Source organism: Diaphorina citri, unplaced genomic scaffold (assembly GCF_000475195.1).
Source record: "Diaphorina citri unplaced genomic scaffold, Diaci psyllid genome assembly version 1.1 scaffold34, whole genome shotgun sequence".
NCBI classification, from domain to species: Eukaryota; Metazoa; Arthropoda; class Insecta; order Hemiptera; family Psyllidae; genus Diaphorina; species Diaphorina citri.
In genome coordinates this window covers 128783-151632 of record NW_007377471.1, presented here as the reverse complement: position 1 = coordinate 151632, position 22850 = coordinate 128783, and the positions used below count along the sequence as shown (strand labels likewise).

General features: G+C 37.9%; 4 protein-coding genes and 1 long non-coding RNA gene across 5 annotated transcripts in view; 1 reads left to right on the top strand and 4 right to left on the bottom strand.

Annotated features, from left to right (window-relative positions):
• Positions 1–5576, bottom strand: part of LOC103511579 (SID1 transmembrane family member 1-like) — a 32132-nt gene extending 26556 nt beyond the window's left edge. Inside the window, exons 1-7 of the mRNA XM_026825396.1 lie at positions 5408–5576; positions 4513–4724; positions 3643–3907; positions 2993–3078; positions 1262–1340; positions 803–950; positions 150–326 (exon numbers count right to left, since the gene is read on the bottom strand). Of these exons, the coding sequence (XP_026681197.1) occupies positions 150–326; positions 803–950; positions 1262–1340; positions 2993–3078; positions 3643–3907; positions 4513–4724; positions 5408–5490 (1050 nt within the window). The 5' untranslated portion in view covers positions 5491–5576. The remainder of the gene's footprint in view (positions 1–149; positions 327–802; positions 951–1261; positions 1341–2992; positions 3079–3642; positions 3908–4512; positions 4725–5407) is intronic.
• A 68-nt stretch (positions 5577–5644) lies between these two features.
• Positions 5645–7576, bottom strand: LOC103511708 (RNA-binding protein 10-like). The gene is made up of 2 exons (XM_008476447.1): positions 7544–7576; positions 5645–6832 (listed from the first exon to the last, which is right to left on the bottom strand). Exons 1-2 carry the CDS (start codon positions 7574–7576, stop codon positions 5645–5647), a joined length of 1221 nt encoding a protein of 406 aa, XP_008474669.1.
• Positions 7577–11874: 4298 nt separating this feature from the next.
• On the bottom strand, positions 11875–13687 carry LOC103511698 (RNA-binding protein 5-like). The gene is made up of 2 exons (XM_017445102.2): positions 12818–13687; positions 11875–12436 (listed from the first exon to the last, which is right to left on the bottom strand). The coding sequence occupies exon 1, from the start codon at positions 13685–13687 to the stop codon at positions 12923–12925; it is 765 nt and encodes a 254-aa protein (XP_017300591.1). The 3' UTR covers positions 11875–12436; positions 12818–12922.
• A 907-nt stretch (positions 13688–14594) lies between these two features.
• Positions 14595–15292, top strand: LOC113468480. The gene is made up of 2 exons (XR_003392219.1): positions 14595–14908; positions 15113–15292. It is a non-coding gene; the product is annotated as an uncharacterized LOC113468480 (long non-coding RNA).
• Positions 15293–16656: 1364 nt separating this feature from the next.
• On the bottom strand, positions 16657–18355 carry LOC108252694. Its single transcript, XM_017445100.1, has 4 exons — positions 17996–18355; positions 17547–17906; positions 16917–16981; positions 16657–16786 (listed from the first exon to the last, which is right to left on the bottom strand). The coding sequence occupies exons 1-4, from the start codon at positions 18353–18355 to the stop codon at positions 16657–16659; spliced, it is 915 nt and encodes a 304-aa protein (XP_017300589.1).
• Between the last annotated feature and the right edge of the window lie 4495 nt (positions 18356–22850).

Genomic DNA, 22850 nt, shown 5'->3' with positions numbered 1-22850 from the left:
AAATCACTCGACCCTTTTAACTTCCTATCTCTGAGCTTTATAAAACTACGAGCAAAACTTTTTCAAAACCGGCTAGAAGTTTTCCAGTTGCCTGCAGCGAATCCCAAAAGTGTATTTCAGCATATGATAAATATGATATTATAACTCACCTTATTATTGGGTAGGGAAGCGCGCTCTCTATTGACAGTAATGAGAATAAACAGGAACCCAAGGAACACGTAGCCAATGTTGGAAAATATATGGTTGATATCACTGAGGTTCCAGAAGGGGTGTGAGCACAGGTAGTTGTAATAGCACATGTCTTCATTACCCGAATCATTCAGAACCTGAAAAAAAAAGATATTTTTTAAAAAAGGCTCCATACAGAGAACTAACTATAACTGTTTTAAGGTCTAATCGTCCCGAAAGCGAAAGCAGAAGGAAGACAGGATAAGAGAAAGCTAGCCGTTCCGAGAATGAACCTTATCTGTTGCACTGTTGCCCTCCTTCTCTCATCGATTTTAAGACGATAAGATCTTCTCTGTTACAAATCCCTGTATCAAACATGCCGAAAAAGTTTCAAGTCAATTAAAAGTGACTCAAAAAGTTAGTTGCAAGATTTGACCGATAGGTGCATACAAACGGAGATCTCAAGTCAAATAAAAGCATGTAATATTGGCTTTTCTTATAAAGACCTCATACAGTTGCCTTTTGCCTTCTGCCGGATTTGCGGATCTGTCGGGGTGCCACTTAGTCAACAACAAGCACTACACCAGCTGAATAAATCAGCAACAGTAAAGAAAGGTGCCTTCTGCCAACTTACCTTTTGATAGGTAAGTACCAGCTGAACAACAGGCAAGGAGTAGAATATAGCCACGGTGATCAAGTTCCAGAAGTAGAGCTGAGCTTTGGCACTCAATACGCGGTGCTCCTTTCTGGACAGGTCACTCACGAACAGGAACGTTTTGGTTCTGAGGGAAGAAGAGGAACAAATGTGTCGGAAATTATGAAAATTGTCTATTTGTATTTTTATTTATTGTTCCATATTGTACAAACATAAATTGCTTAGATGAAAACATAAAACATGTAAAATGAAACCAAAAATTGAGGAATATGTGTCGGACATTATTAAAGTCATCCTGCCATAAAGCCTTTAAGAAAAAAAAAAAATGGGTCAAGCTGAAAAAGGGTTCAAACGGACTCCAAAATTTTTGTAAGCCTCAAATCTTCGTATAAGCTTAGCTCGACTTTTAATCGAGAGACCCGGGTTCACGACTCTTACCTGAACACATCCTTGTCGTTATCTCGATCATGTAGGAAGTCAATGTCTGTCTCATCTAGAGAGGAATCACTTGAATGCCCTGCGGACACAAGGTCATTCTGATTTTGCTGATGGCCGCGTTCATTCCTTAAAAAGTAACAATCAGAGAACAATAGAACATAGGGCTCGCCGATTCGACTTTCGACCCTCGGTTGTTTAGATTTCTCACTTCCGGAGTTATTGTGATTTGTTCATTTGTTGGCAGGCCATCTCATCACCTTATCGCTGTTTTTTGATGACGAGATAACAAAGCCTAGAGCGAGCACTACACTAATCATTTCATCATTGAGCTGTGGCAAGCCATCAGAAGAAAGATGAAGCCGTTCGTGAACAAAAAGACCTGTGCCTTTGCTGCCATCGTGTTGACCGTCCTACTGGTCACTGTCTAATAAAATTGATTTTACTATTATTCTAAACTTCACCCTGCTCTTCTTTGTTCCAGGACATTGTCAAGAAAATTGAGTCCTCTGAAACTGACGGCCGCGACAGACCTGTACAAGGTGTTACCATTGTAGACTGTGGCCACACCCCAGTCGAAGAGCCATTCTCTGTTGAAAAGGATGATGCTTTCTAATTAAATCCCATGGATTTCCCTCTTGCCATAAAGTTGAAAATATTGATATCTTTCTATTTAGCTGATCACTTGTCTAGGGTAGACAATTAGACATTACTGCAATAAATAACTCCATTCGACCACCTATCAATTCCTATTTTTTGAAAATTTATTCTACCTAGGTTTTCACGAACAGTATAATCATATTCAACTTTTGTTGAGATAATTATTAGTCTTTTTAAAGTATTTTATACATTATTTTTTATTAAACTTTGATCTCTACTTCTAGAAAATGGCAAAAGATATCAATATTTCAATTATTTATATTTTTCTCTTTTAATTTAAATTAATGCGCATTTCGTTAATTGAATGTGAAACCATCGTTTATCAGAATGATCATCAATTGATCATTCATAGTCCATGATTTCCACTGAGTCACTAGCATTTACGACCTATTTTATTTTCATACTTTTTTTAAATAAAATTTTATTTTTCTATTTAAGTGTTTTAAACGAATTTGAAAATCCTTCCTAAAATGTGTCCCTCCACCTAACATATTCAATTCTCAGGAATACCAAGATACTCCATCATTTTGCAATCACTACATTCCTTAAAATAGGTAGGCATTTATGTAATATGAATTCCTGATCCTCAATAAAGAAATCAAAGACAAATAATTTTGGCTTCAGAAAATAAAACAAGTAAATAAACTGGTTTCCAATCCAATGTACAAATATTTTATTGAATGCCCTGCGGACACAAGAGGTACAGGTTTTCAATTAGAAGGTACCGGGATCAACTCCAAAGCGGTTTTTTTAATGCTTCGAATACGAACCTTGCTCAGTAAACTTTGAATTTTAGCCAGCCTAGTTAGCTTGGTAGGTACAGCGTCTGGCTTGTAAGCGGTAGGGCGCGGGATCGATTCCCACCCGGGGCGGATTTTATCCTGATGGTTATCCCAAATATGTAGATGAGATTCGTTCTTGTTAAGGCTGGCTTTCTCCTATCGTGTCTCCTATCAGTTACAGTTCCCTATCAAACCTCTTATGCCTGTTTTGAAGGTAACTCCGAGGTCGTTTGTTCCCAATATTAACAATACAATAAAAATTGAATGGAATTGAATTCCCTGATGTACGTACATGCTCTGGTCACGGCAATTTCAGCAATAGGACTAATAGTGCTCACGGTAGGTTCTTCAGGACTAAGGATATCAGCAGGAGACGGGCTGAAATACAGAAAATAAACACGCTGTAAAGAAGGGGGGGAAATGCAAAATTTCATCAAAATCGGACTAACTGTTAGAGGTGAAGGAAACAGACAAGTCAAAGAAGAAAATCGATTGGGACACCCTTTAGAAAAATGCAAACATCATTATTAAAAAAGTGACAGCCAGCCTAGTTAGCTTAGTTGGTAGTGCGTCTGCCTCGTAAGCGCTAGGCCGCGGGTTCGATTCCCGCCCGGGGCGGATTTTATCCTGATGGGATTACAATAAAAATTGAATGGAATTGAATTCCCTGATGTACGTACATGCTCTGGTCACGGCAATTTCAGCAATAGGACTAATAGTGCTCACGGTAGGTTCTTCAGGACTAAGGATATCAGCCGGAGACGGGCTGAAATACAGAAAACAAAGACGCTGTAAAGGAGGGGGAAATGCAAAATTTCATCAAAATCGGACTAACTGTTAGAGGTGAAGGAAACAGACAAGTCAAAGAAGAAAATCGATTGGGACACCCTTTAGAAAAATGCAAACATCATTATTAAAAAAGTGACAAAATATTTCGCTTACATATACATACTCGGACAGCATCGTATACATTTGATTCCAATGAAGAAGGCCACGACATAGATCCCGGCAAATATCGACAGGAGAGCGAGCGATGCGATCAAATAGTTTTCATCACTGATATTTTTCTCGATAGAAAAGGAGATGGCCTTGTTCCTTTTGAACTGAAAGCTGCCCTTGTGACCGGAACAGTCGTAGTCATCTGAATGGACTACGAACACTATGAACAGACCCAGTGGGAAGTCTGACTTTTTCAGCAGCATACCACCTGCGAACAAATATTATAAAATAATTATCAGCCAGCAATAATTCCTTTGCAATCAATTTCCATCTTTCAATAATCTTTTTACACTGGTGATGCCGCCACTGGCTACTCACACGATTAACATAGCTACTCAATTGTGCTCACTTCAAGCAACAGAACCAACCTCAGTGGTGCAGTTGTTAACGCGTTGGACTTTGGATCTGGAGGTTGGTGGTTCGAATCCAAGTCATGTCATAAAATTAATCTAGGTGAAATAATCGGGGAACGATGTTTGTGATAAGCATTTAAATATGCTTAACACAATTAAAATTCCACTCCAAGCAACAGAGCCGAAAAAACTTCGACCCCACCAGGAATCGAACCCGTTGCTGTCGTGCCGTCCGTTACGAATGTTCATTAGTAAATGGTTTCTTCAAATTAAACTGACCCCAAGGGCAAGGAAAACTTTACCTTTTGAGCTGACAGTCTGCCACTGACCCCTGAAATATGCTTAACACAATTAAAATTCCACTCCAAGCAACAGAGCCAAAAAAACTTCGACCCCACCAGGAATCGAAGTAAATGGTTTCTTCAAATTAAACTGACCCCAAGGGCAAGGAAAACTTTACCTTTTGAGCTAACAGTCTGCCACTGGCCCCTGTACTGCACGTTGCGTTCCAGATCTACAACGGGGCAGCTTATATTCTGCACAGACAGGGTCATACAGAGTTCATCACTAGATTCTACAACGAGGAGAACTGACTCAGTCATGTGATCAAACTGGAAGTTGTAGAATATCGGCTCCGATGGAGATGCCATCAGATGTCGCTGATCAGATAGCCTGAAAAATAGGAAAGACAAGAGATGTACTTAACACAGTAATGGTCATAAGGAAACCGTGCAACCTACGTGGTCGAGTGGTCAGCACACTAAGTAGATTTGCACAACCTTCTCTCTTCAAGATGATAAGACCTTCGCAGTTACAAATCCCTCTATCAAAACTCTTTGAGCCGGATTTCCCCTCAAACACTCGTCATGACCAGGACCACAATCTGAGTTTAAGTTGGAAGATTTTATTAAACCATGTATAACGGGGGGACCTTAAACAGGGAACAAACCAGTGTCTTGCTGTGGGACTATAAGGAGGGATCAGAGCAGTCAAACCTTAAAGGAAAAGCACAGGTCCTCATGATGGTTAACTGCAGTTTCGAACGAGCCAAGTGATCGTGGATAGAGGCTATCAACTCCCTTGGTGCAACTACACCACTACAACAACAAACCATGTATAAGAATGGACTGCCAAAACAGAGACATTGTTTATTTTCTGAACAAGCCAAGTGATCGTGGGTAGAGACTATCAACTCCCTTGGTGCAACTACACCACTACAACAACAAACCATGTATAAGAATGGACTGCCAAAACAGAGACATTGTTTATTTTCCCACTGCTGCTACAACAACAAACCATGTATAGGCTGTACTTCCAAAACAGAGACATAGTTTATTTTCACACTTTTCACTTACCTTACAACAAAATCATGAGACAGGTATGTCACTAGAGAGAAACTGAAATTGTATGGACTTGCTGAGGATACGGATATAATCATGTCCTGATCTGTCTCTTGGTTGAGAATATCAGGACAGATGGTTCTCGAAGCTTCATCATATTGATAGCTAGAAAGTAAAACAATAAAATAAATGCTAGAATCTAATTGAGTAAATAGGTACTGAAACTAAATTAAATCATAATGTATTTCATCATCACTGGCAATTGTTATCTCTGTCCACTGTTCTTCTTCTTCCTTTTTTTTTTTTTTTTTTTTCTTTTAACCTATAAAGCCATTTAACCTTTTCCATATCTTTTGCAACACGCTTGGCAACTTTTACTTTATCTCTGTCATCTGGTTTCTTTGCAGTCTCAACATTTTCTTCTGTATTTTCTACACCTGATGTTGATTCCTTGACAGATTCATCCTTAATTGTCTTGGGTACATTGTAATAAGTACTATTTGTGGAGTCCCAATAGAGGTAGTTGTTAGTCTTGGAGTTGTAAAAGTACTGAGTATTGGCATCATAGTAAAGTTTTGTTAAAGCATCATAATAGTAACCTGAAGTTTGATCATACTGAAATGAGCTAACATCAGGAGCAGGATACTTTGTATTCCCTGACCCATCAGGAGTTTCCTGAGAAATGTCTACAGACTTGCCTTCTGTTATTAGTTTAGCATAGTACTGTGTGTAGTATTGTAAGAACTTTTGTTTTTCCTCAGGTGTTTTGGCATACAAGCTTGCACTATATTCTGCTAGTCTTGGCACATCAGCTAAAGTGTTATTCCACTGAGCTGCTGCAACTGCAGAACTAGCGGATGAACTTCCAGTACTTGGAATATTCTTGTGTCTATAGAATCCTACCTTCAAATTCACAGAACCTAATGTGTTGTACAGCTGTATGGCATCCGTTGTATTGTTCACTTCAATGAAACAGGTCCCATCTCTTGTCCGTCGGAGACATTTTATTGCAAGGTCACAGTTTTTATTGACAATTTCTAATAGTTTAGCTTCTGTTACATCATAAGGCAGACAAGTAATTATGACAATATTGGTTGGACGAGGACAGATATCAGTGTTCCCACACTTCAAACAAGACTCTCGCTTCTTGTAATTACGTACACCACACTTACAATACCAGTCAGAGCTTTCAAAATATTGCATGATAGCTCTGTATTGACCTCTAACCATAAGTTCACCATTTTGAGTGATAAGAAGCCTTTGAGCATCTTCTACTGAGTAGAATTCTACAAAAGCCACTCCTTTAGATGAACCTTTGTCCTTTTTCCTCATTAGTCTAACATCTTTACTAGCTACACCAGCACTCAATGTTGCTGTTTTAATATCCTGTTCTGTAAGGTGTTGTGCTAATCCTCTCAATACAATAATACTACATGGTACCTGAGTAGCTCATTAACTCTCGTGTGTGTGGGTAGATCAAATAAACACATTTGAAACGGTATGGTGATACCCACAGATGTATCTCCCTTAAAATCAATAGAAAAAAAAGTGTGTGGGTAGGTATGTAGCAAGATGTTAGGTACCGTACCATACCTACCATGGATAGGTGTACAGGCAAACAGTCCTAAAGGATGGGTTAAGCTTCTATGAATATATGATACCTACATAATGAAAATGGTTAAAACTGAAAACAATTGGCCTCTCTTTTAATTAATTTCATTGGTAGCTTTGATTAAGGCACATCTACAATCTCATGTTGCCTTTGAGAATGCTTGTAGAGAGTGCCAGAACAGTCTCCAAGCATTCTCAAACAAGCATGAAACTACAGACATTTAAACTTTCACTTTGTAGGTTTTTCTCTTTTTTCTTTGTATTGACCTTCATTCTTACTTCCTATCAATTGCATCCAACTCAGAAGTAAATAGCTTGTTACTGATTGTATGTGGCCACTGGGCAGATAGTAGGTACCCATGTTAATCAAATGAACTGGAGGTACCTAAGTAACTGCTTGTTAGAACTTGATGACCTTGTACTCATGCCAACAAATGAAATGTCTACTAGAGTGTCAGTTTGCCCCTCTTGGACCTGGGGCTATGGTTCATGTTGAAATGTTTGCTGACCTCTGAGTACACTCATTTATAGACTGTTTACAATCTCCAAGTATGCCCAGAAGTCACCAAACATTTGAACATGAACTTGTAGACCCTATTATAAGATTTCCTGGAGTACCTAGAACCTCATCTTTTTACTTCCTATTACCAATATGTATGAGGAACCTTTAAAAGGTAGGTACCTAATGAAAAAGTATTGCAATTGATGTGATTTTTGTTTGTTACAGGTATGGTTCCAAATCCAAATTGGTGAAGTCAATGTGGGCAAAATTGAAATCGGTCTGTTTGGTAAAACCGATGAAAAGGAAATCATTTTTGTAAGTCTTACCAAATTTAGCAGCTTGGTCATTCAGTCCTCCCCTCCTAGAGCTCACAACTTGTGACTTCTTCCAATAATCTGGAAAAGAAAATACACAAACAAATTAGGTAAGTAGGTACCAACTTGTTTTAACAAAGCTGCTGGAGTATTTTCTGTCATCTGTGGTTGGCGTTGCAATTAAATCTCCTTCATCTGTCACCAAGAAGACAACCGAGAATTTGGTAAAATACCAAAATAAAAATTATGTACAGTAAAAGTAAAGCAAGATGAAATCTGACTCACCAACTTGCAATAAGTTCGATCTTCATATGTCTCCCAGTAACATTGTGGGTGGATTGGTGGAAGGATAGTCTTCTCCTTATAAATCTTCTGAGTTGATCTCGTTACCTACTTTCATAATTGAATTAGCCAAGAGACCAGAAGGCCAAGGCTACAAGGGCAGTAAATTCCACCGTGTGATCAAAGATTTCATGATCCAAGGAGGAGATTACACCAAAGGAGACGGAACTGGTGGTAAGTGGAAGAGTAATGCCAATGTATAAGCAGTGGCTAGCAATATTGACCAATTTATCAAATTTTCTTCAACAAAAAGTTTCATGTTACATCCTTCTCATATTTGTGGCCTTTTCAAATCTAGCTCTTAACATTTTCAAGATATTTTGTTTAAAGACACACACACATGGACCAATGGCAGAAACTTTGTCTTTAGGTTCTGCCTTCAAACATGTTTGGGCACAAAAACTGACCATAAAAAAAAAAAAAAAAAAAAAAAAAAAAATTCCCAGAGTCGAGTTACGACGACCCCAAATAAAATTGGGAAGTGTAGTAAACAAAGAAGAAGGTCCAGTTACAATTAATCAATATGGAGATTCAAACAACGAGGTCCTGTTTCAATTCCCTGTCTTACACCTTCACATTGGATTCAGAAACCTATGAGCTCTCAGAGAATCTTTCCTAGACCACCATGTCTAGTTTCGTACATCCCTCACATTAGATCCAGGACCTTTTTGAGCTCTCCCCAGTTTTGTCCTTGAAAGTCCTACCATGCCATAGGCATAGGCCTGCTGCAGGTCTATCTAAACATTAGATCGTAGTTTTCAACTTATCAAACGCAATCATGACTGACAATCTCCCCACCGAACGCTCATTTCGAAACCATTGTGATATTGTTTTTATAAAAGACAACTTTAGATTTAAAGAGCGTAGCCCCGTCCGTACAGAGTACTGGAAGATCATATCCTTCGTCATCGTGGTAGTTTTATTTTTCCTCGTCAACCTTAAGATTCGGATCCACGGAGCCAAATTGAAATACAGCAAGAGTTACGTTGATAGTTTCGTTTTCAGCTATAACGATAACGATAGACGAACTTGTTCCGAGTTTGAGGACAAGAGCAGATCCATGTATTTGTTTTTCAAGACCTTGTCGCACGACTTTCACAAGAGACCTGGGACGAAAGACAATGAAAGTTTGGCCCGAGTTATTGCTCAAGAAGGCGTTCAAGGACCTTTTAAAGGCTCTAAAGAGACTATACACTTGAAACCACTGGTAAAGTCTTCACTGGACCACAAGATATGGAAAGACCACTGAATTAGGTATAATATCTACCTACGATTAGATTGAAGATTGAGCTACCTATTATGGGCAATCAAGCAATTTTCATGTCAAATTTAGGATTAGGAAAAGAAAAGCAAAAAAAATCAATCTTCAAAAATCAAAAAAAAATTAACTTTGATTTTGTGCGGTGTTGCCAAGTCTAGGAGGGGATCTCTGAAAAAAACCTCCCGGGATACAAAGAAAAACCTCTCAAATGAGATGAGGGAAAAAGTAAAAATGAAGTTGGGTTGGGGACGAATTGAAATGAAAAAAAAAAACAGGTACCTAGGGACCTCTAAAAAAGATTTTTTTCTTCTCCTAATGGCGAAAAACACGGAAAAATCCAAAAATCGCATAACTCATCTGGTACACGTACAATCGAACCAAGCTCAAACTTGCTCCAAAGTTACTACCTACGTTTTTTTACAGTGACTTATTCAGGTAACTATACATTTCGGGGGCCCGACTCTCTCTCTCTCTCTCTGCCCCCCTAATGCCAAGGACAACCGAGATACCAGTGTTTTTCAAGGCCTTTGATAACATTTTTTATTACGGTATGTGTAAGTTCAAGTGCAACAGAAGGAACAGCCGGGGTCGAGAGTCTACGGAAAAAAAAATCATCCCCTCCTCCAAAGTAATAAAATACTAACAAATATAATAAGGACGGGCATTGGTTTGATATTCTGTATCTTTATTCTAAAAAGTTCTCGAGAAATCCAGGTCTGAGAAAAATTTTATAAACACCCTGTACATATCTAATTATGAACAGGTATCAATGTATTTTTTATAAGCATTCATTTATAGTTAAAGAGGCATGTACGACAGAAAAAAGTACCTAATAGGTAATGATAGGTAAAAACTTGATACCTACATAGGTAATTAGGTAACTATATATTACTTGGCTATTAAAAAGAAAAAAAATGTAGGTAATAGAAAACAATCACAGAGAAAGACTCCTTAAAATCTAAAAGTAATAAAATAAGATCGCTCTTTACAACCATCAAAATAATACCTAGGTACCTATCTAAAATCTAGTGCTGATATCCCTCCCGGGCATTTTATCTCTCTTTTTTTTACGCAACCTATTACAAAAAGAGATAAATACAAATTGCTGATAGTGCATAATACCTATGTACATACTAGCATACTACCTATGTATCTTAGAATAGATATAAAATGCTTGGTAAAGTATTACTTATATTATGTACATATGTATTCCAACAAATTAGAACAATAATAAAATCATTGAAATAAAAAATAAAATTAGAATTAGAAATTAGAACAATAATAAAATCATTGTTTGTATTATGTAGGTATATATTATATTATGTATGTATTCCAATAATAACAAAATCATTGTTTGGTGATGATTGCTTACAACCAGCCAGGTGCTTTACTTAGGTATCTATCTTTTACCAGGATAAGGTAATGTAGCCTTCAATACTTGAAGAAGTTTAAGCTCAGGACTTCTCAGAGCATGCCATAGGCATTAAACCCACCCTTGATCAAATTTTATTTTGTACCTATAACGTTTGTTACCATCTGTATAATATTTATTTTGTAAATAAAGATCATGTAGGTATTTAACTAGGCTGGCCAAAATGAGGTATAGTTAGATACCTTTAAGCTTTTAACATTTCTCTGATTTCTTTCCATTCTTATCCAGGCATGGTAAAAGAAGTTTCCAGTGGCGACTTGACAAGGCAATGCTCCGCGCCTGCATCCTATATGACTCCCACTGATGGACTGAAGAGGGGATATGCTTTGGACTACAGCAGTTGCGAGGACGATCAGAATTCTCCGGAGTCCAAGAGACGAATCCGAATGATCCGGAGGTACTGAAGAGTGAAGAATTTCCGGACAGAAATGAAGAGTAAAGACTGTATTAAAAACAGAAATGAAGTGCGAAAAGTGTGGTCTGAAGAGAAATGAAGAGTGTGTTTTGGATAGAAATAAAGAGTGGAGACTGTATTGTGGATAGAAAAGAAGGGTGAGGACTTTATTTTGGACAGAAATGAAGAGTGATCCGAACAAAAAATCAAGGGTGAGAGAAGTAAAGTGAAGATTTTGACTTGGACAGAAATGCAGAGTCAATAGTGTAATCGGGAGAGAAATGAAGAGTGAAGTAGGTTATGAGGTCTTTACAGAAATGAAGAGTGAAATGTATTGTGTTCTGTGTATAATATTGAAGAATGAAGTGTGTTCTGGGTAGCTGCCGAGTAGTGCCGAGAGCTCGCTGTGATTGAAGTATAATATATTTATGTGAACGCCGTAAAACTATTAGAGTATGCAATGTGCTACATAAGAATGATTGGTGGAGATAGCTCTTCTGTTTTGGTGGAGATGTCTGTTTAACTTAGCTTTCTGTTTCTACTACCCAGTATTCATTTTTCGCTAAATCCCCTTTAGGGATGTTTTACAGTGTTATGGAATTACAAGAAGTACTATGGTACTATGAATTAGTGTGCACAAATACCTATTTACACTTAAAATACATAGGTAACACTTAAACCTAGAACATGAGAAGTATACAGTTTTAAAAAGAAATCTGAGGAAGTAGCATGTTGGCAATACCTTTATATTATTAATATTGTCTATTCATACTGCAAATTTTGATTCCTACCTAAGTATTATAATGCATTACTACCCAATTACTTATTTTATTTCTACAACAGATATGTAAACTACCATCTACTAAAACTCAACAAAGCAATAAACTTTGTATTTTAACAAATAATTCATGAATGATATTGTGTGTTCTATCTTGTTTTATAACAAAGTAACGTTACATGTAAGTTTAGATGTCCAATTTAATCATAACTGTTCACAAAAATTCCATAGCATTGAATGTTGAACCTGTGGTCAGCTGACGGCTAATAGTTTTACAAAATCAATTCTTCATATCTTCAAAATTGAGCATTGACTATTAGACCAGGGAAAAAATATTGTTTAAATATGAACTTATGTGCCTCCTGAAATCTAAATGAATGGAATCTAATCTAGATAGGTACCTGAGTAACCTGAATTTATTGAGATTCAACATAAGTTTAGATGTCCAATTTAATCATAACTGTTCACAAAAATTCCATAGCATTGAATGTTGAACCTGTGTTCAGCTGACAAAATTGAGCATTGACTATTAGACCAGGGAAAAAATATTGGTTAAATATGAACTTATATGTGCCTCCTGAAATCTAAATGAATGGAATCTAAAAAAAAGGAATTTTAATTGTGTTAAGCATATATAAATGCTTGTCACAAACATCGTTCCCCGATTATTTCACCTAGATAAATTTTATGACATTACTTGGACTCGAACCGGCAACCTCCAGATCCAAAGTCCAACGCGTTAACAACTGCACCAATGAATGGAATCTAATCTAGATAGGTACCTGAGTAACCTGAATTTATTGAGATTCAACGTTCAAATTAGTAATGGAAAATTATCATGGGACAGTGGAGAATAAGAGAATGATAGAACAGAAAACTCTTGTAGAAAACCTGACCTAATCAATTTGACTATAACGAGCTCTCATCATTTTCTTGACACAGTCTTTATATGTTTCTCCTGGAGCAGGTGTCATACCAATGGCATTTGTTCCTAAACCAGCTGAACTGATTCTAGCCTCCGCTTCTATGATAGATGTTCGACCTTGATTTGTTTTCCCCAGACCTTGGCCTTGAGTCCAACCCATTTTTTGGAGGAGTTTATTACCCACATTATCTGCTCCAATGCCTTTCTTAGTGGGCTCTTCAAATGTTACGGTTGCTTCTTTAACTTTAGAATATTTTGCTTTTAATTTGCACGCAGGTGGTACTTCAGGTTCACCATATTTCAATCTTCTTTCCTTGGCTCTATCTCTATATTGAACAGCTCTGTGTACAGCATCATTGGGATCCAAGTTTCTACATGTATACCACATTTTCAAATTGCTTTTGTGAAGTTCTGACAGTTGAGTGTGTTTCTTAAGGATGTCTTTGCTATTAAATTGTCTCTTACAAATAAGACAGGCCAACTTATCCCAATCTATCTGCTGTTTTTCTTCTCCAGATACTGTTTCTTCTTGAACTTCTGGTTCTTCATCACTCTCATAGGCTGCTACCAAGCTTTTCTTAGTTTTTTCTTCTCTGTTGTTTCCTACGACAGAGAAACAAACATCTGCAGATCCTTGTGTACTTTGAGAGGGAGACTCTGAGGCTGCTTGTTCAGTGTTGTTTGCTACTTTGCTTATCTCTTTTCTATGATTCAGAGTTTTAGCCCACTTTTCCATAATTGATACCTGTTCATAATTACATATGTACAGGGTGTTTATAAAATTTTTCTCAGGCCTGGATTTCTCGAGACCTTTTTAGAATAAAGATACAGAATATCAAACCAATGCCCGTCCTTATTATTTGTTACTATTTTATTACTTTGGAGGAGGGGATGATTTTTTTTTCCGTAGACTCTCGACCCCGGCTACTCCTTCTGTTGCACTTGAACTTACACATACCGTAATAAAAAATGTTATCAAAGGCCTTGAAAAACACTGGTATCTCGGTTGTCCTTGGAGGTAGTATGCTAGTATGTGTGTTGTACATAGGTATTATGCACTATCAGCAATTTGTATTTATCTCTTCTTGTGATAGGTTGCGTAAAAAAAAGAGAGATAAAATGCCCGGGAGGGAAAAAAAGGGGAGGGAAGAAGGGGAGGGAGACAGATACATGCGTGTTCTCTACTCAAGAGGAATCAATACACACCATCGCAAAAAGGTATGGGGGGCAGAGAGAGAGAGAGAGAGGGAGAGAGAGAGAGAGAGAGAGAGTAGGGCCCCCGAAATGTAGTTACCTGAATAAGTCACTGTAAAAAAACGTAGGTAGGTAGTATATAACTTTGGAGCAAGTTTGAGCTTGGTTCGATTGTACGTGTACCAGATGAGTTATGCGACTTTTGGACTTTTCCGTGTTTTTCGCCATTAGGAGAAGAAAAAAATCTTTTCTAGAGGTTCCTACCTGTTTTTTTTTTTTCATTTCAATTCGTCACCAACCCAACACCCAACTTCATTTTTACTTTTTCCCTCATCTCATTTGAGAGGTTTTTCTTTGTATCCCGGGAGGTTTTTTTCAGAGATCCCCTCCTAGACTTGGCAACACCGCACAAAATCAAAGTTAATTTTTTTTGCTTTTCTTTTCCTAATGATCTATCCTAATCCTAGTAATGTAATAGTAATTTGACATGAAATGAAAATTGCTTGATTGCCCATAATAGGTAGCTCAATCTTCAATCCAATCGTAGGTAAATATTATACCTAATTCAGTGGTCTTTCCATATCTTGTGGTCCAGAGGTCCAGTGAAGACTTTACCAGTTGTTTCAAGTGTAGGAAGAGAAAATTTATGAAAGTAGGTAACGAGATCAACTCAGAAGATTTATAAGGAGAAGACTATCCTTCCACCAATCCACCCACAATGTTACTGGGAGGCTGATATGAAGATCGAACTTATTGCAAGTTGGTGAGTCAGATTTCATCTTGCTTTACCTTTACTGTACATAATTTTTATTTTGGTATTTTACCAAATTCTTGATTGTCTTCTTGGTGAAAGATGAAGGAGATTTAATTGCAACGCCAACCACAGATGACAGAAAATACTCCAGCAGCTTTGTTAAAACAAGTAGGTGCCTACTTACCTAATTTGTTTGTGTATTTTCTTTTCCAGATTATTGGAAGAAGTCACAAGTTGTGAGCTCTAGGAGGGAAGGACTGAATGACCAAGCTGCTGAATTTGGTAAGACTTACAAAAATGATTTCCTTTTCATGTTATTTCTCCTGTATGTTTTCTTCCTATTCCTCCTGTCTCCATTTGTCCTTCTATTCCAGTCCCTTCAATTATGACATCACTTGAATCAAGTTTCTGCCATTGGTCCATGTGTGTGTGTCTATAAACAAAATATCTTTAAAATGTTAAGAGCTAGACTTGAAAAGGCCACAAACATGAGAAGGATGTAATATGAAACTTTTTGTTGAAGAAATTTTGATAAATCAGTCAATATTGCTAGCCACTGTATACATTGGCATTACTCTTCCACTTACCACCAGTTCCGTCTCCTTTGGTGTAATCTCCTCCTTGGATCATGAAATCTTTGATCACACTGTGTGCACAAATACCTATTTACAGTTAAAATACATAGGTAACACTAAAACCTAGAACATGAGAAGTATACAGTTTTAAAAAGAAATCTGAGGAAGTAGCATGTTGGCAATATCTTTATATTATTAATATTGTCTATTCATACTGCAAATTTTGATTCCTACCAAACTATTATAATGCATTACTACCCAATTACTTATTTTATTTCTACAACAGATATGTAAACTACCATCTACTAAAACTCAACAAAGCAATAAGGTTTTTTCTTCTCTGTTGTTTCCTACAACAGAGAAACAAACATCTGCAGATCCTTGTGTACTTTGAGTGGGAGACTCTGAGGCTGCTTGTTCAGTGTTGTTTGCTACTTTGCTTATCTCTTTTCTATGATTCAGAGTTTTAGCCCACTTTTCCATAAAGAAATGTTAAAAGTTTAAAGGTATCTAGATTCGTTGAAGCTCAACCCGTCCTTTGGGGCTGGCCAGCCCCTACACCTAAGCCTCAGTTTGGGCTTTTTGTGTGTGGGTAAAGGTATCTAACTATACCTCATTTTAGCCAGCCTAGTTAAATACATGAATATGTTTTAGAATATGTTGGCAAGTGGCCGAGGCTCATGGAAGAGAAGAGGTTGATTCAAAAGGTCGACCCCACTTGAGTGATAAAGACGTAGTAAAAGAAGAAGAACAAGAAGAGTTACCTTGGAGGGCAGCGTGCAAGCCTTGTAAGCGCTAGGTCGCGGCTTCGTTTTCCGGCCGGGTAGACCTAATCCTAAATAGATGAGGTTCTTTCTAATAAAGGCTTTCCTATCCTGCGCTTCTCTGTGATATCGGAAAGATAAGATTTCAGTAGTTACAGTTCCCTCTCAAAACCTCTTGAGAAAAAAGTTCATACTATCTACCTACTTTTAGGACGAGAATAAAAAGTCCCTTTGGCAAAGGGACTTTGCCTTTTTCCGACAGTCTAAAAGCTCGCCACTCACGATGAGTTTTATCGCATACGATAGAACTCATCGTGAGTGGGGAATTTCTATCCGATAAGTTCGACTGATCGATAACTAATCTATCAGATGGAACTAGATTTTAAATATTTTTATTGCATCATCTGAAGCCCGCCACTCACAAGTGACAGGAGGGATAGAAATTCAGGTACGTACTCATTTTTCTTCTTAAATCCGGCTGTGAGTTTTGCCGGCTATAGGACGGCCTCCGGTGTCCGGCCATGTTGGTTTCGCTCATTCTCCTCAAGGGTTCCTTCGCGACGTGACTCATCTGCCAGCAATACCATGTCCCGCCTGGAAAGTCTTGATTCCCGCCTTGCAGCCCAGGATGCGAGAACTGAGCGTGTGGAGAACGCTCTGGAGAGGATTCTCCTCAAGAGGTTTTGACGCAGGCTAGGTCGTCTAGATAAGCTTGATATGGAGGGCTTCTTCTTGGTGACATTCTGGAAGGAAAAAGTGTGTATTAGGTCAACTAGGAACTTATTCTCGAATACATTCTTGTAACATTTTGGAATTGACAAGAAAATCTCATCATGGAGACTAGGTATTTTAGGTCAAAATAAGTGAAAGTTATTTAATAGATAAAATTGAAGTGAAAAAAAAAAATCGATAATTATTCAGAAGATAATATGAGAATGAAAAAAAGCTCCTTTTCGTTTTTAACCTAACCCTATAATAATGATTAACTGCTCATTTGTGATAGTTTCTTTTTGCAGAATTTTTTCACTGTCGTGGCTTCTGAAGTAGTAGGTACCAAGAATCCAATATGTACTCACATTGTCTCCGGTTACATCCCATATTGTCTTCGCGGTGAGCGCCATCAGTAGTAAAATGATGATCGATAATTATTCAGAAGATAATATGAGAATGAAAAAAAGCTCCTTTTCGTTTTTAACCTAACCCTATAATAATGATTAACTGCTCATTTGTGATAGCTTCTTTTTGTAGAATTTTTTCACTGTCGTGACTTCTACACTAGTACCTACCAAGAATCCAATATGTACTCACATTGTCTCCGGTTACATCCCATATTGTCTTCGCGGTGAGCGCCATCAGTAGTAAAATGATGACTGCAGGCATGAGAAACTCTTCGATTGATTCTTCCGAGCCTTTCACTAGTCTTTTGATTGTCCTTGCAGAAGCTCCGGCCATTTTGATTTCTCTCTCGGTAGCCATGTTGTTTTTACCGTCAGAAGTGTCCTTAGAGCTCCCAGTATTCTCCTTGGTGCTTCCAACATTGTCGTTAGCTGCTTCATCAGTCTCTTTAGAGCCTTTAAAAGGTCCTTGAACGCCTTCTTGAGCAATAACTCGGGCCAAACTTTCATTGTCTTTCGTCCCAGGTCTCTTGTGAAAGTCGTGCGACAAGGTCTTTTGGTGCTTCCAACATTGTCGTTAGCTGCTTCATCAGTCTCTTTAGAGCCTTTAAAAGGACCTTGAACGCCTTCTTGAGCAATAACTCGGGCCAAACTTTCATTGTCTTTCGTCCCAGGTCTCTTGTGAAAGTCGTGCGACAAGGTCTTGAAAAACAAATACATGGATCTGCTCTTGTCCTCAAACTCGGAACAAGTTCGTCTATCGTTATCGTTATAGCTGAAAACGAAACTATCAACGTAACTCTTGCTGTATTTCAATTTGGCTCCGTGGATCCGAATCTTAAGGTTGACGAGGAAAAATAAAACTACCACGATGACGAAGGATATGATCTTCCAGTACTCTGTACGGACGGGGCTACGCTCTTTAAATCTAAAGTTGTCTTTTATAAAAACAATATCACAATGGTTTCGAAATGAGCGTTCGGTGGGGAGATTGTCAGTCATGATTGCGTTTGATAAGTTGAAAACTACGATCTAATGTTTAGATAGACCTGCAGCAGGCCTATGCCTATGGCATGGTAGGACTTTCAAGGACAAAACTGGGGAGAGCTCAAAAAGGTCCTGGATCTAATGTGAGGGATGTACGAAACTAGACATGGTGGTCTAGGAAAGATTCTCTGAGAGCTCATAGGTTTCTGAATCCAATGTGAAGGTGTAAGACAGGGAATTGAAACAGGACCTCGTTGTTTGAATCTCCATATTGATTAATTGTAACTGGACCTTCTTCTTTGTTTACTACACTTCCCAATTTTATTTGGGGTCGTCGTAACTCGACTCTTCTCTGAAACAATAAGAAGATGAAGATTCTGATGAGTTGGCTTTTGATAAATTGCACCTTGTTTTGGCTGCAGTAGAAAGAACATTGGTGTGGTCGACAAGGCTCATTAGATACGAAGGAACCTTTCCATAAGTAATCCATAATTAATAAAATATTATTATTTAAAAAAGATATTATTAACATATTTTTAAAACAGGTACCTAGAAGTGGGTACTTTTAGTGTTCTGAAAAGAACTGGACTAAAAGTCTAAAATAAAAAGAAGCTTTTTCGAGAATTTGGACTAAAATAAAAAGAAAATTTTCCAATTTTTTGCACCGATCTGTTTTGAAGGTAACTTTGTTGTTTGCACAGTACCGGGGTTTGTTTACCCCAGTTTATGTTTACAACTGGAGCGTTGTATCTTTTGACTAACAGGTTGCGTCTCTTACTACCTGTCTTGTAAACACACTCATCCTCCCCAATCCCCTCCCCTATATAATCTTTGACTCTCCCCCCTCATCTCAATCCCCTCCTGTCTCCTTTCCGTCCCCAACCTTTGGACTCGCCCTCCCCCATTTCAATCCCCTACTGCCTCCTTTCCGTCCCCAACCTTTGGACTCGCCCTCCCCCATTTCAATCCCCTACTGTCCCCCTCCAGTACCCAACCTTTGACTCTCCTTTGACTCTCCCCCCCATCTCAAACCCCTCCTGTCTCCTTTCAGTCCCCAACCTTTAGACTCGCCCTCCCCATTTCAATCCCCTCCTGCCTCCTTTCCGTCCCCAACCTTTGGACTCGCCCTCCCCCATTTCAATCCCCTACTGTCCCCCTCCAGTACCCAACCTTTGACTCTCCTCCATTTTCAATCCCCTCCTATCCCCAACCCCTTGACTGTCCCCTTTCCGTCCCCAACCTTTGAATCCCTCCGCCACCCCGTGGGAACTGGGCTGGGAACTTCCCCCCCCCCTTTTACCTAGTCCCCTGATTTAAGGGGGAAGAGATATCTCCCCCCTTGAGGGTTGAGGGAGGGTATATCTCCCTCGTTTGAGGAGGGAAGGGATATTTCCCCTGTTTCGAGGGGGGAACGACTATCCACCCCTTGTACCTTTTTGCGATGGTGTGTATTGATTCCTCTTGAGTAGAGAACACGCATGTATCTGTCTCCCTCCCCTTCTTCCCTCCCTCATCCCCTCCTCCAAAGTAATAAAATATTAACAAATAATAAGGACGGGCATTGGTTGGACATTCTGTATCTTTATTCTAAAAAGTTCTCGAGAAATCCAGGTCTGAGAAAATTTTTATAAACACCCTGTACATATCTAATTATGAACAGGTATCAATGTATTTTTCATAAGCATTCATTTATAGTTAAATAGGCATGTACGACAGAAAAAAGTACCTAATAGGTAATGATAGGTAAAAACTTGATACCTACCTAGGTAATTAGGTAACTATATATATTACTTGGCTATTAAAAAGAAAAAAAAGAAATGTAGGTAATAGAAAACAATCACAGAGAAAGACTTCTTAAAATCTAAAAGTAATAAAATAAGATCGCTCTTTACAACCATCAAAATAATACCTAGGTACCTATCTAAAATCTAGTGCTGATATAGGTAGAACTTACTTAGGCACCTCATCATTTTCAAGTGGTGCAATAGTTCATAGTACTTCTTGTAATTCCATAACACTGTAAAACATCCCTAAAGGGGATTTAGCGAAAAATGAATACTGGGTAGTAGGAACAGAAAGTTAAACAGACATCTCCACCAAAACAGAAGAGTCATCTCCACCAATCATTCTTATGTAGCACATTGCATACTCTAATAGTTTTACGGCGTTCACATAAATATAATTGTACTTCAAACAGCGAGCTCTCGGCACTACTCGGCAGCTACCCAGAACACACTTCATTCTTCAATATTATACACAGAACACAATACATTTCACTCTTTTTTTCCCTCCCGGGCATTTTATCTCTCTTTTTTTTACGCAACCTATTACAAAAAGAGATAAATACAAATTGCTGATAGTGCATAATACCTATGTACAACACACATACTAGCATACTACCTATCTTAGAATAGATATAAAATGCTCGTTAAAGAAATACATACTTACCTATATTATGTTTATGTATGTATTCCAATAATAATAAAATCATTGTTTGTATTATGTATATATTATATTATGTATGCTTATATAGTTATATTATGTATGAATTCCAACAATAATAAAATCATTGTTTGGTGATGATTGCTTACAATCAGCCAGGTGCTTTACTTGGGCATCTATATCTTTTACCAGGATTAGATAATGTAGCCTTCAATACTTGAAGAAGTTTAAGCTCAGGACTTCTCAAGAGTTAACGTTAGTCGTAAATTCGCTCTCCAAACCCCATTTGAGACGGCTCTATAGCACTTGAGCCTTTTTAACGTTCATACTTCACACAGGAAACACGACTTCATGTTTTTTGAGGACGCACTCTCGAGGAAACCTGTTGAGCCTTGAGATGTACTACTCATGTATTATTCATACTCATATCAAACTTACTCATGGAAGAAGTATAGGAGAGAGGAAAGGGGAAGATTTCCCTTCGAGGTCCTTCAAGGAAGGAAAATCTTCGTGTTCGTTTTTAAGAGAAGTTAATTTGGAATGAAGAAATAAACGTGGGAGCCATTTACAGTTAAAAGGACTTCCTTTTTCTTTTTTCAAATTTGACCATGTTAGGTTTTTATCCTGAAATCTTTGTAATATTTGAGTCTTTCCTTTGTGTTCGTTTTTAAGAGAAGTTAATTTGGAATGAAGAAATAAACGTGAGAGCCATTTACAGTTAAAAGGACTTCCTTTTTCTTTTTTCAAAATTGACCATGTTAGGTTTTTATCCTGAAATCTTTGTAATATTTGAGTCTTTTTGTAGGTACTAGGTACAAAAGATTTATAGGTAGGTACCTTGGAGTGCTTGGAGCAGCTTTTTTTCAAGAAGTCTATATTAAACTGTTATATGGGGTTTCAATTTCCTAGTATCTAGTGGTTTAGTAATAAGAGTTAACGTTAGTCGTAAATTTGCTCTCCAAACCCCATTTGAGGCGGCTCTATAGCACTTGAGCCGTTTTAACGTTCATACTTCACACAGGAAACACGACTTCATGTTTTTTTGAGGACGCACTCTCGAGGAAACCTGTTGAGCCTTGAGATATACTCGTACTCATACTACTCATGTATTATTCATACTCATATCAAACTTACTCATGGAAGAAGTATAGGAGAGAGGAAAGGGGAAGATTCCCCTTCGAGGTTCTTTAAGGGAGGAAAATCTTTGTGTTCGTTTTTAAGAGAAGTTAATTTGGAATGAAGAAATAAACGTGAGAGCCTTTTACAGTTAAAAGGACTTCCTTTTTCTTTTTTCAAATTTGACCATGTTAGGTTTTTATCCTGAAATCTTTGTAATATTTGAGTCTTTGTAGGTACTAGGTACAAAAGATTTATAGGTAGGTACCTTGGAGTGCTTGGAGCAGCTTTTTTTCAAGAAGTCTATATTAAACTGTAAGGAAATTTTCCTTACTACAATTTCTAACAGCTTCAGAAATTGCCCTTACAAGGTCAAGCAGGATTTTTTGAAAAAGTACAAGAGGACTAACGAAAGAAAAAGTTCCAAATCTTCTAAGTAAAGTTCTGCTTTTCCTCTCAGCAAACACCTGCCCAAAAACAATTTGGCCGTCGAAATTTTGCGACGCACTCTTCATGAAGGTATAATTTTGAAAATGAATTAAATTAATAACAGCTAGGGTCTGAAATTCTAAATCGGGCTAGAATTATCCAACACGATAAAATAGTATAATTTTGAAAATGAATTAAATTAATAACAGCTAGGGTCTGAAATTCTAAATCGGGCTAGAATTATCCAACACGATAAAATAGAAAATAGTGTGAGGTGTGAGAGAAAAAAAAATGGGTGCAACTAAAGAGAAGGGAAAGAAGAGGAAGAGGAGGAGGTAAAAGAAGAAGAGGAGGAGGAAGAAGGAGAAGAAGATAAGGATGGGCAGGAAGAGAGGGAGGAAATCCGAAAAATTTTGCAGAAAAAAAAAAATGGGTGCAACTAAAGAGAAGGGAAAGAAGAAGAGGAGGTAAAAGAAGAAGAGGAGGAGGAAGAAGGAGAAGAAGATAAGGATGGGCAGGAAGA